The 13,045-nt window shown below is 47.2% G+C and overlaps 1 protein-coding gene across 1 annotated transcript in view; it reads right to left on the reverse strand.

The window, feature by feature from the left end:
* Positions 1 to 13,045, reverse strand: part of LOC115464856 (centromere protein J-like) — a 139,283-nt gene that overhangs the window by 57,233 nt on the left and 69,005 nt on the right. Inside the window, exon 9 of the mRNA XM_030195213.1 lies at positions 4,476 to 4,641. Within this exon, the coding sequence (XP_030051073.1) occupies positions 4,476 to 4,641 (166 nt within the window). The remainder of the gene's footprint in view (positions 1 to 4,475; positions 4,642 to 13,045) is intronic.

Consider the following 13,045-nt stretch of genomic DNA (forward strand, 5'->3'; position numbering starts at 1 on the left):
TGAAGGGTATTACATGGAGTCTGGGGGAGGACTTTTGTTGGGAGGGGTGGGTGGCTAGGGCAGCCCCTCTCTGTTTCCTATTTAGGGTCTTGAAGTGGAGCTGCCATGGCCTTTTGTAGGATTTTATGGTACGGTTGCTCTCCTGGAAAGTGGGAGGTATATCCTCCCCAATAAAACATAAAAGTCCTACAGGCCTCGAATAGACACCGGGCAGATGTGGCCTTTTTACAAGAATCTCATCTGTCAACACTTGAATAGGAAAAATTGAAAAGTTAAAAACTTGGTGGGCGGGTGCTTGTGTTGCAGCTCCAGCTCAAAGGAAGAAAAGTGGAGTTATAATTTTGCTCCAAATCCAGAGGCTATGGGAAGACACTGAGGGGCAATATGTTACATGTCAACTTATTCTGGGTTGGCAATTACTGGTATTGTCCAATGTACATGCTCCCAACCAATATAATGCTAAGTTTTATCAGTGATTGCAAAATGCTGTATTGCAATTTGGGGATATACCCAGCCAGGGATTTCAATTTGGTCTGGGATCTCTCTCTTGATAAATCTCAACCCAAGGAAAACCCATCACATTTGCATAGGGCGCCCCCCCCCCCCCCCCCACACACACACACACACACTTTGTCGAGCCCTAGACCTTCTGGATATTTGGAGGGTGCTGCATCCACTGCAGAGAGATTTTACCCACTTGTCATGGGCATATGGTGGGTATATGGCAGACAATCTCAAATGGATTATATTCTCTTGTCCTCCTCCCTAATGCCTTGGGAGGTGAAATCTCTGACCATGCCCTGATAGGGTGGAGTGGGATGCTACTTCTGACCAGAAAGAACCATTTGCTTGGAGATTCCCCTTGTTCAGTGTGATGAGGGTCAGAAAACACTCCAATCTCCACGGGTCTTCAGAGGACAATTCCAGAAGAAAAGGGAACAATATCTGTCGTGGTCAGTAGGGCATGATCAGAATCATGGTTCCATGGTCTTGTGTGAGTTTCAACAAAGTCCTTCCCACCAGAGGTATCGGAGGATACGTATACAGAAGGCCTGTCTCCCAATGTAGAAAGAAGGCATCTGACACTAGTCTGTCATGGGCCTGAAGCCTGGAACAGAACTGAGGGACCTTGTGGTTGATCTGACTGGCAAAAATATCTACTGAGTGGGTGCTCCACACTCTGAAGATCTTGTGGGCTACGCCCATATTGAGAGACCACTCATGAGGTTGCATTATCCTGCTCAGCCTGTCGGCTAGGCCGTTGTTTGTGCCTGCCGGATAAGTGGCTTGGAGAAACATGCCATGTTGGCAAGCCCAATGCCACATCTGGACAGCCTCCTTACACAGCAGGCGAGATCTGATGCCCCCTGCTTGTTGGTGTAATACATTGCAACCAGATTGTCTGTTTGAATTAGAATAAATTGATGGGACAGCAGATCTCTGAAAGCCTTTAGAGCATTTCAGATTCCTCAAAGCTCCAGGTCATTGCTCTGAAGACTCATTTCCTGGAGGGACCAACTTCCTTCAGTGTGAAGCCCATCTAAATAAGCTCCCCATCCCAGGAGAGATGCATTCGTCGTCAACACTTTTTGTGGCTGAGGAATTTGGAATGGAACTCCCAAGGTCAAATTGGACCAAACTGTCCACCATTGAAGAGAGCATACAAGCTTCAGGAACACTTGGATGACATCTTCTACATCCCCCATGGCTTGATGCCACTGAGAAGCTAGGGTCCATTGAGATGATCTCATGTGCAGGCGAGCTATGGGTGTAACATACACTATGGAAGCCATGTGGCCCAACAATCTCAACATCTGCCGAGCTGTGACCTGCTGCAATGCCCAAATCTTGGACGCCAGTGAGATAAGATTGTCTGCCCACGTCTCTGAAAGGTAGGCTAGAACAGTCCTCGTGTCGAGCAGGGCTCCTATGAACTCCAATTGTTGAGCAGGATCTAGATGGGACTTGGGGTAGTTTATAACAAACCCTAGTAGCTCCAGCAACTGAATAGTCATCAGCATGGACTCCCGAGCACCGTCCTCCGAGATGCTCACCACCAGCCAATCGTCGAGATAAGGGAACACATGAACTCCCAGTCTGCATAGTGACACTGCAACTACCACTAGACATTTGATAAAGACTCTGGGGCCTGACGCAAGGCCAAAAGGCAACGTGTGGTACTGAAAGTGATGTGTTCCCAGCCAAAACCGAAGATACTTACGATGGGCTGAAAGTATCGGGATGTGAGTATATGCATCCTGGGAATCATGGGAAGAAGGGTGCCCAGAGAAACCATCTTGAACTTTTCACAGACTAGGAATTTGTACAGGGCCCTTAGGTCTAGGATGGGACACATCCCCCTGTCTTTTTCTGCACAAGGACATACCTAGAATAGAATCCCTGCCCTTCTTCTCCTGGTGGAACGGGTCTTCAGAAGGGCGGAGAGCTCCTCTGCCTGTGCTGAGAGCTGAAAGAATGGGCTGTTGGTGGGCAACTTGGAGGTTTGGAAAGCAAATTGAGGGTGTATCCGAGCCAGACTATTTGAAGAACCCACTGGTCAGAGGTATGAGAGGCCCCTTTGGTGAAAAATCTTTAACCTCCCCCCAACCAACAAATCATCCAGAATGGACACTTGGACTGTGGCTATGCTCTGCTGGAGCCAGTTAAAAACCTGTCCCTTCTTTTGCTGGGGAACGGCAGGAGCCTTGGGTGCACGCTGTTGACGCGAACAAGCATGCTGGGGAGCCTGAGCAGGCTGGTGAGTTATAGGAGTGTACCTACACCTGGAGTAGTAACAGGCAGCACTCCGTGACTTACCAAAAAAAACCTCCTGGATGAGGAGCAGTTGCAGAAGATGCCTGGCAGGAGAGAGAAGACATAGCATCAGTATGCTTCTTGATTTGGTCAGTGACCTCCTCAACCTTCTCTCCAAAAAGATTATCCCCCCAGCAAGGGGCATCCGCCAACCTCTGCTGGACAGAATGGTCCAGGTCAGAAACATGCAGCCATGAGAGTCTGCGCATTGCTATACCATGGCAGAGATCCTGGATGCCACGTCAAAAGTGTTGTAAGTGTCCCTGGCCAAGAATTTGCAACATGCCTTCTGCTGCTTGACCAACTGGCGAAACAGTTCAGCCTGCTCCAGAGGGAGTGCATCGACCAAGTCTGACAGCTGTCACATCGAGTTCCGCAAGTACATGCTTGTGAAGAGCTGGTATGACTGGATACGGGCGATGAGCATAGAGACCTGATACATCTTCCTCCCAAAAGAGTCCAGGGTTCTAGATTCTATGCCTGGGGGAACCGAGGCATAGTCCTTAGTACTCCTGGTTCTCTGGAGAGCGGAGTCCACCACCATGGAGTCGTGGGGTAACTGAGACCTCACCATTCCAGGTTCCCCATGGATCCAATACTGGGAGTCAATTTTCTTGGGGACCACAGGGACAGACAGAGGGGACACCCAGTTCCTAACGAGGCCTGCCTTGAGTACCTCGTGGAGAGGAGCCGTCATCTCGGCGTCGGGTCTGACAATGGGCAGTCCCTGGGGCCTGCATAGCAGAAGGCCTCGAGAAAGATGGATACCCACTCTATGCCTCTCTGCTCCCAGTGTCACAGAGCCTCAAAGCAGCCATCCCTACCTGGGCTCCTGATAACGGTGCGACGCTTGATGTTGATGCCTCCAACCTCAATGTCGATGTCGAGGGAACGGACTGGGCTCCAAAAGTCTTCGTGCATTGAGCCTCACGGGAAACCTGAGTCCTCTTTTTCATATGAAGGCAGAAGACACAGTTGGCTGGGCCCAAGGCACTGAAGACACCAAGAATGGGTGTCTTTTCCCGAGACGGTCCGGTTGCACAGAGTACATTGCTTGAAGCCACTGGGAGTCTTCGTGGTCGTGGAAGGAAAAACCGCACCGGCCAAATCAAAAGACATGATGGTGCCTGAAAAAGGGGAAAGGAGGCACAAAGAAAAACAGCCCAAACACATAGGCCTGAAAGCAGCCCACATTCAAAAATAAAGGAAACTTAAACGTGGGCAAAAAATACTAAAGAAATAAAGGATTTTTTTTTTTAGGAAACAAAAGAGCAAGAAGAGCGGGTAGAAAACACCGCCGAAGGCACTGAAAAATCAAAAACCGCTCTCACCGGGCATGTGAGGAGCCACCACAGAAAGCAGCTGCTTCTCACGCGGAAAAAGCAAAACTGAAGCTGTGCATTCACATGACAGGCGGGAAGGCACTGGCGAATGCGGGCTGGGGCGCAGCTCACACTCCTGAAAGCTCTATTTTTTTACTATGGCAATATTGACAGGCCAGGCAACACAGGAACAGCATCTACCCATCTGTGAAAATAAGCAAGCCTGCTTGTCCTCGGAGAATACCTCTTTCACTCACGTAATTTAGGAAAAGCATGAAATACCAGAACTAGCTACAAAAATGACAGTCATTAATATAGTACCCCCAACTCCATACATACTTCTATTTCTTCACGACTTTGGTTATCCATAGAGACTTTAGCTACTTTCATCTGCTTCTTCAAGTCATCTTTTTCCTGCTGTAGTTTTCTAATTTCTTCCCTCTTGTATTCTTCTAGACAATTCAGCTCTTTTGCCTTCATTCTCTCTAAATGCTCCATTTGTTTTCTGTAGAAAACATAAATAAAGAATAAAAATGGCAAGTAGAAAATTGTATTCATTATATTCATAACCCACCCACTCAGTTGGTTGCCCAGAGCAGCATACAAAATAAGCACTACCCATCACAGAATACATTATAACAACATCAGGGTTAGTTTCTTTGGGGGGAGAGAGGATGGGAAGAAGGCATTGCTCCCCAAATGCTGTAGGACAAAAGCATAGAATAGAGTATTTCCCTTCCCCCAGATTGTCCAGCATCACCCCTTCTCTCCTCACATGAACCACATTCAATATTACTACTACTACTATTTAGCATTTCTATAGCGCTACAAGGCATACGCAGCGCTGTACAAACATAGAAGAAAGACAGTCCCTGCTCAAAGAGCTTACAATCTAATAATATCTCTCCTCTTACCTCCCTGCCATGGTCCACCATCTTCTCCTAATTCCTCCTTCTCCCATCCCCCTCTCCTCTTAAAAGCCTTTATTCCTATCATAGCTGCAAATGTCAGCAGTATAACGAAAGGAACTCTTGCAGTCAAGCATTCTAAGATCCCCAACCCATGTAACATGCATTTCTGTGCCAGGGGAGTTTGGAATGCCAGTTTTGCAGGGCTTGAGCACTGAGCTCTGTAGCCAACTGCCTTTGTTTTATTTTTGACACTTGTAGTTGCAACAGGAACAATGGTTTGGAGGGGATGGATCAGGGGAAGGAAGAGACTAGGGAGAGGCATCAGACCACAGTGGGTAAAGATAAAAGGAGGAGATGATGGACAGGGTTGGGGGAAGGGTGATGAAGACGAGAGTGAGGGAGAAGATACTGGGCCATGTATAGAGGGAGAGGATAGAAAAGATGTTAAATTGTTTTAGTGATGAAACAGGGAAGAGAAGAGGGGAGATGCTGGACAAAGAGAAAAAGGAATAAGTAGACCAGAGAAGAGATGTTAAATTGAGGGAAGGAAGAGACAAGAAGGTTAATGCTGGCAATGGCACAGGATACAGTAGGAGAAACGGGTGTCATGTTAAAAAAAAGTGTTTGACACTGGAACTAGGAGGAGGGGTCTGATTTGAAAATGCAGGGGTGGGGGGGGGGGTTGAGTTGGAAAAAATAAAATGATTTTGGGAGATGGATCTGATGCTGGAGCTGAGAAAAGGGTGCTAGAGCTAGAAGGGGAAAGATGCTTGTGGATGACAATAGAAGGGGGTTGATGCTGGGGAGAAAAGATGAAGAGAATAGTTACGGTCAGAGAAAGGATGAAGCGGGGCAGATGCAATGGAAGGTGAATGTAGAGAAGCAGAGGAATGAATGATGGGAGAAGGTGGTGGAGAGGTCAGGTAAATGAGTACTGAAGAAGATAGGTAGTCAGATGCTGGGAGGTGGCAGAAAATGTTGCTAGAAATGGGGAAAGGTGGGGCAATGGATGTTGGGGAAAGGTGGTATGAAAAGGTCAAGACTCAACGAAAGGGGACAGTTCTTTGAAGGAGGTAAGAGAAGGTGAAAATAGGGACAGAAAAGAGGAATATGAACAAACCATATGAAAAGAACCAAAGGTGGCAAGGGGCTAAGTGACAGGAAAGGAACTAGAGTTGATGAGAGGTTGAGGTAGATGAGGCTGAAGAAAGAATGAGTACAGATGAGTCAGAGTGTAATCCGTTGGGTTGGTCTTGAGCCCTTGGGCCCTGGCCAAGGCCAGCAGGGCGCCGACCCAGGCCAAGGGGAGACCGACCCACCACCGCACACCCCAGCTACACAATACCCCTCCCCACAGTCCCTCAGGAAGAAGGGAAATAGGCATACAGGCGGGCCTCGCGGCCGAACCGGAACCCACGCACACAGAGCCACTCGTGCGAGCCTCACGGCTGAACTGGAACCCAATCACACACAGGGAGGGGTGAAAGAACCCAGAGGGCCCCAAGATGCCAAACACGTGCTGAACACCAGCAATAGGGCAGAGGGGGAAACAAAGGACCAGAGCGGGCCACGCCCACGCAGGGGACTAGCGCAGGACAGGGGAACTAACATAGCAACCCCCCCCCCCCTCACCACCAGGGTAGGAGCCCCAGGCAGAAGCCAGAGGAACCAGACACAAAAGGAAGGCAGAAAGCCTTTGCCTCAAACCCACTGTAGACAGAGGCACACGGAACACAAAGGGTTAAGCTTGTAGAGCCAGCAGAGAGAGAGTGCCATAAATCAACAAACAATCAGAGAGAACGCTTCTCCTCCCGAGAGGGAGTGGGGCCCATCCAACAAACACACTGGCAGAGGCAGGAATACAATACACACAGTACACAAAGGGTTAAACTCACTGAGCCAGCAAGCCCGGACACTGGGAAGAGAAATCCTTAAAACAAAACAAAGGAGAACGCTCTCACTCAGCCCAGAGCCCTGGAGGCTGAGCAATGCCCAGCCCCCACTAAACAAACGAGCAGCTGACCCTGATTACAGAGATACGCACACACACACACAGCAGCAGCTAACCCAGAGGGAAGGAAAAGAATACTCTAATACAACACAGATCCCTGTCAGAACCTAGAGCACGTTCTGAGAGAAACCTATCAGGCTTTCCTGTTACCACCAAGTAAGTAACGCAAAAGCAGAGAAACTCTTCAGCTGCTGCCTAAAGTACTATCCCCTGACGTCAGCACAACCCCTGGCAGCCAATCAGAAGAGTCGTCCTCCCTCCCCCTCAGCCAAACCGGCAGAATCATAACACAGAGAAACTGAAACAAATCTCGGTAAACCTGAAAGATGTAATGGGGCAATTTGATAAACTGAAGAGCATGGAAGGGATGGTATTCATCCTAGAGTACTGACAGAATTGAAAAATGAACTTGCAGAGCTATTGTTAGTAATATGTAATTTATCTTTAAAATCAAGCATTGTACCAGAAGATTGAAGGGTGGCCAATGTAATGCCTATTTTCAAAAAGGGTTCCAGAGGTGATCCGGGAAATTATAGACTGGTGAGCCTGACATTGGTGCTGGGCAAAATGGTAGAGACTATGATAAAGAACAAAATTACAGATCATATACATAAGCATGGATTAATGAAACAAAGCCAACATGAATTTAGTCAGGGGAAATCTTGCCTCACCAATCTACTACATTTCTTTGAAGGGGTGAATAAACATCTGGATAAAGGTGAGCCAGTTTATATTGTGTATCTGGATTTTCAAAAGGCATTTGACAAAGTACCTCATGAAAGACTCCCAAGGAAATCAGAAAGTTATGGGATAGGAAGTAATGTCCTATTGTGGATTTAAAACCGGTTAAAAGATAGAAAATAGAGAGTATGGTTAAATGGTCAGTATTCTCAATGGATTCTTCATAGGTATCCTTGTAGATAGTGGGGTTCCCCAGGGGTATGTGCTGCAGTGGCGTAGCTACGTGGGGCCTGAGGGGGCCGGGGCCCCCGCAGATTCACCCCAGGACCCCCTCCCGGCGAACCCGCCCCCGCCGCCGCCTACCTTTACTTTTGCTGGCGGGGGATCCCACTCCCCGCCAGCCGACGTCTTCTCAGTCCTTCCTGCACTTCAATTTGTTTGCTGACGTCCTGCACGTAATTGTACGTGCAGGACGTCAGACTCAGAGAATAGTTCTGTTCTCTGAGTCTGACTGTACGTGCAGGACGTCAGCAAACAAATTGAAGAGCGGGAAGCGACTAAGAAGAAGACGTCGGCTGGCGGGGAGTGGGATCCCCAGCCAGCAAAAGTAAAGGTAGGCTGCAGCGGCGGCGGGTTCGCGGCGGGAGGGGGGGCGGCAATGTCGGCGGTGGGGGGGCGGCGCCGGGGGGAGGGCTAAAATGTGCCTCCTCCCCCCGGGCTCTGGACCCCTCTCCCACGGAAGGCTGGCTACGCCCCTGATGTGCTGGGACCGCTGCTTTTTAACATACTTATAAATGATCTAGAGACGGAAATAACTAGTGAGATAATTAAATTTGCTGATGACACAGTTATTCAAAGTTGTTAAGTCAAAGGAGGACCTTACAAGATTTGAAGACTGAGCATCCAAATGGCAGATGACATTTAATGTGAGCAAAGTGATACATGTGGAAAAGAGGAACCCAAACGATTGCAACATGATGCAAGGCTCCACATTAGGAGTCATCACCCAGGAAAGGGATCTAGGTGTTATCGTTGATGATTCATTGAAACCATCTGCTCACTGTCCAGCGGCGGTAAAGAAAGCATATAAAACGTTAGGTATTATTAGGAAAGAAATGGAAAGCAAAAATGAGAATGTTATAATGCCTTTGTATCACTCCATGGTGCGACTGCACCTCTAATACTGTGTGCAGTTCTGGTCACTGCATCTCAAAAAAGATATATTGCCATTAGAAAAGGTACAGAAAAAAGTGACGAAAATGATTAAGGGGATTGGATGACTTCTCTATGAGGAAAGGCTAAAGTGACTAGGGCTCTTGGAGAAGAGACGGCTGAGGGGAGATATGATAAAAGTCTATAAAATAATGAGTGGAATGGAACAGGTAGACGTGAATCGCTTGTTTACTCTTTCCAAAAATACTAGGATTAGGGGCACACAATGAAGCTACAAAGGAGCAAATTTAAAACAAATTGGAGAAAATATTTCTTCACTCAACATGTAGTTAAACTCTGGAATTCGATACCAGAAAATGTGGTAAAAGCAGTTTGCTTAGCAGGGTTTTAAAAAGGTTTGGATAAATTCCTATGAGAAAAGTTCATAAGCCATTATTAAGATGGACTTGTGAAAATCCACTGCTTATTTCTAGGATAAGCAGCATAAAATCTGTTTCATAAAATCTGGGATCTTGCCAGGTACTTGTAACCTGGATTGGCCACTGTTGGAAACAGGATACTGGGCTTGATGGATCTTTGGTCCATCCCAGTACAGCAATGCTTATGTTCTTATGAGGGACTAGAAAATGGCTGAAAGATGGGAGCAGGAGGCTAGCAAATGCTTGAGAGACACCAGTGGTAGGACTAGAAAGGTAACAGTAGGAAGTGGGAGACTGAGGACTTGGAGGGGGGGGGGGGGGGGGTGAAGAGGAATAAAAATCTAGCTATAGGTATTCTAGATAGAGAAAAAAAAGATAAAACAGAAGGATCAAAGCCAGACGGCTGAAAAGACAGGGAGAATGAAACTGAGATCCTGGAAAAGAACTTAGGATAAAAAGGAAAAAGTAAAAGAAGAGGCCAGGACCAACCCAACTGGAAAAATAACATGATTGGACAAAGGCAAAAAATATTTATTTTCAATTTTTAGAGAATGAAACATGTCAGATTTGAATATGAATTTCTTGTGTTTGGTTTCCCTTTATTCAGTGTTCTACTGCTCATAGGGTCTGTTTTTTAGGTCGCTCCGTTTCATTTTTTTTTGTATGCAATTTAGTTTCTAATTGTGGTTTCTTATTCATTACTAGGTGTTTTCAATGTGTAATTGAGGTGATCATATGTAGGTTCTGCATAGGAATCTGCCACAGTTCAGCTTGATCTCTTTTCTAAGCTGGAGGTGTATTGGTGTTCTAAAATATTTGCAGAGATGACTTTTCATAGGTATAGTTTGAGCTCTTGGACTCTATTTATATAGTATATTATTAAACCAGGTGATGATTGTATATATGGGGCAATGAAATGAAAGGATGAATGAGTGTATGAATGAATTAACAAATGAGGGCAAAAATGTAAATGGTTGAAAATAAATGTATCTGCATGATTTCTATGCACCTGATTTAGCCAATCTTTACGTTGCCGACTTTGAATCCAGATTCCTTACAGACCGTCCATATATCCGTTATATCAAGCTCTATAAAAGATATATTGATGATGTCTTCATACTATGGCAAGGCGATGATGTAACTCTCAACAGCTTCTTTCTTTGGTTAAATCGATGTGATTCTAACCTCCAATTTAAGATTCAATGGGATCCTAACACCATCTCATATTTAGACTTTTCTATTACCAAGACACCCTCTGGTTTCACCACAACTATTTATAAGAAACCTATAGACCGTAACGCGTTTCTCCACTATGATAATTTTCATAATAGGAATCTCGAGAAAAACCTCCCCCTTTGTCAATTTTAAGGTTAAAACGCATATGTTCTGAGCCAGAAGAATTCCATCAGCAATCACACGCTTTAGCAGGACTTTCTACCAACAGAGGATATCCTAAGGAAGATATATCGGCAGGTTTTGTAAAAGCATGCCAAATTAGTAGAAAGGATATTTTACCTCCCGCAGGAGGTGCTGGAGATGAAAACGGTAACGGAATTCAAAAATGCGTGGGATAAACATAAAGGAATCCTGTTGAGAAGGAATGGATCCTCAGAAGCTTAGCAGAAATTGGGTGGCAGCACCGGTGGTTGGGAGGCGGGGCCAGTACTGGGCAGATGTCTACGGTCTGTGCCCTGAAAATAGTAGATACAAATCAAGGTCAGGTATACATATAAAGTAGTGCATATGAGTTTATCTTATTGGGCAGAATGGATGGACCTGTACAGGTCTTTTTCTGCCGTCCCCTACTATGTTACTATCCAGCTTATTTTCGAAGGAGATCGCCGGCCATCTTCCGACACAAATCGGGACATGGCCAGCGATCTCCTGAACCCAGCCAAATTGGTATAATCGAAAGCCGATTTTGGCCGGCGTCAACTGCTTTCCGTCGCAGAGCCGGCCAAACTTCAAGGGGCCGTGTCGGTAGGGTAGCGAAGGCGGGACAGGGGTGTGGTCACGAGATGGCCGGCTTTGCCCGATAATGGAAAAAAGAAAGCCGGCCCTGACGAGCATTTCACTAGCTTCACTTGGTCCCTTTTTTTTTCAGGACCAAGCTTCAAAAAGGTGCCCCAATTGATCACCGGAGGGAATCGGGGATGACCTCCCCTTACTCCCCCAGTGGTCACCAACCCCGTCCCACCCAGCCTCCCATGCCAGCCTCAAATGTCATACCCAGCTCCGTGACAGCAGTATGCAGGTCCCTGGAGCAGTATTTAGTGGGTGCAGTGCACTTCAGGCAGGTGGACCCTGGCCCACCCCCCCTACCTGTTACATTTGTGGTGGTAAATGTTAAGCCCGCCAAAATCCCACAAAACCCACTGTACCCATGTGTAGGTGCCTCCCTTCATCCCTAAGGGCTATGGTAGTAGTGTACAGTTGTGGGGAGTGGGTTTGGGGAGGATTTGGGGGCTCAGCACCCAAGGTAAGGGAGCTATGCACCTGGGAGCTATTTTTGAAGTCCACTGCAGTGCCCCCTAGCGTGCCTGGTTGGTGTCCTGGCATATGAAGGGGACCAGTGCACTATAAATGCCGCCTCCTCCCACGACCAAATGCCTTGGATTTGGCCGGATTTGAGATCACCAGCATTAGTTTCCATTATCGGCGAAAAACAATGCCGGCCATCTCAAACCCGGCCATCTCTGACATTTGGCCAGCCCCAACCGTATTATTGAAATGAAAGATGGCCGGCCATCTTTTTCGATAATACGGTCTGGGACCGCTGTTTGCAGCACCGGCCATATAGATGGCCGCCCATGTAGATGGCCAGCGCCGTTCGATTATGCCCCTCCACATTACTATGTATGGCTAGCTTTTGAGTGTCCATTTGCAGGCTTGCATGTTACTTCATACAGTGTTTCACAATGGAGAGAGAGAGTATGCCAGGGGAAGATGTGGCAAGGAGAAAAGAGGTGCCAGGAGGGTTGGATGATGAGAAAGAGAGAGAGAAAGAGTGAGTGCCAGGAAAGATGGAGGGGAGTATGGTAGGAGAGAGAGAGAGAGAGACAGTCAGAGGTGTGTACTAGAAAGGGGAAAGGTGAGATAGGAGGGGAGGGTGGGAGATAAAGGAGGGAGAGAAGTTGGAGAGAAGAGAGAGAAAAAGTAAGAGATCTAATCTAATCTATTGCTTATATACCATGCAGATCCCAGCGAGAGGTTCAAGGTGGTTTACAGTGCAGGAGTCTACATTGATGGAGTGGGAAGGTATGGAGGGGAGAAGGGGAAAAGGAGGATGAGAGGGGAAAAAAGCTGAGAGAAGTATGAGAAAGAGAGGTGAGTGAGAAGGGGCAGAAGTAGAGAAGGAAGGAGAGAAAGGGTGGTACGGAGGAACACAGGCATCGCTACGTGACGGCAAGTACTGACCCTCAAACAATGGCTTGCTACCCCAGTTCTGCTACATGAATTCTGATGTGAGTTGGCCTGGACTCACAGCAACAGATTTAAATCCTGGCTCTAGGCTGCCCCACCCCAAGGGCAAATATACAGAGAGTGCCACCCCCCCCCCCCCCCCAACATGCCCCAGCAGTGGAAGCCTCACTTAGTTTAAATCTAGCCTAACCCCCTGTCTCTCTCACATATTATTCACCACAGCTGCTGCTTCCTTAATCCTGCAATATGCAGCAGCAGCAATAAAGCCAAGAGAAACTGTGGGACCTTCAT

The sequence above is a fragment of the Microcaecilia unicolor genome, chromosome 3 (genome assembly GCF_901765095.1).
Source record: "Microcaecilia unicolor chromosome 3, aMicUni1.1, whole genome shotgun sequence".
Lineage (NCBI taxonomy): Eukaryota > Metazoa > Chordata > Amphibia > Gymnophiona > Siphonopidae > Microcaecilia > Microcaecilia unicolor.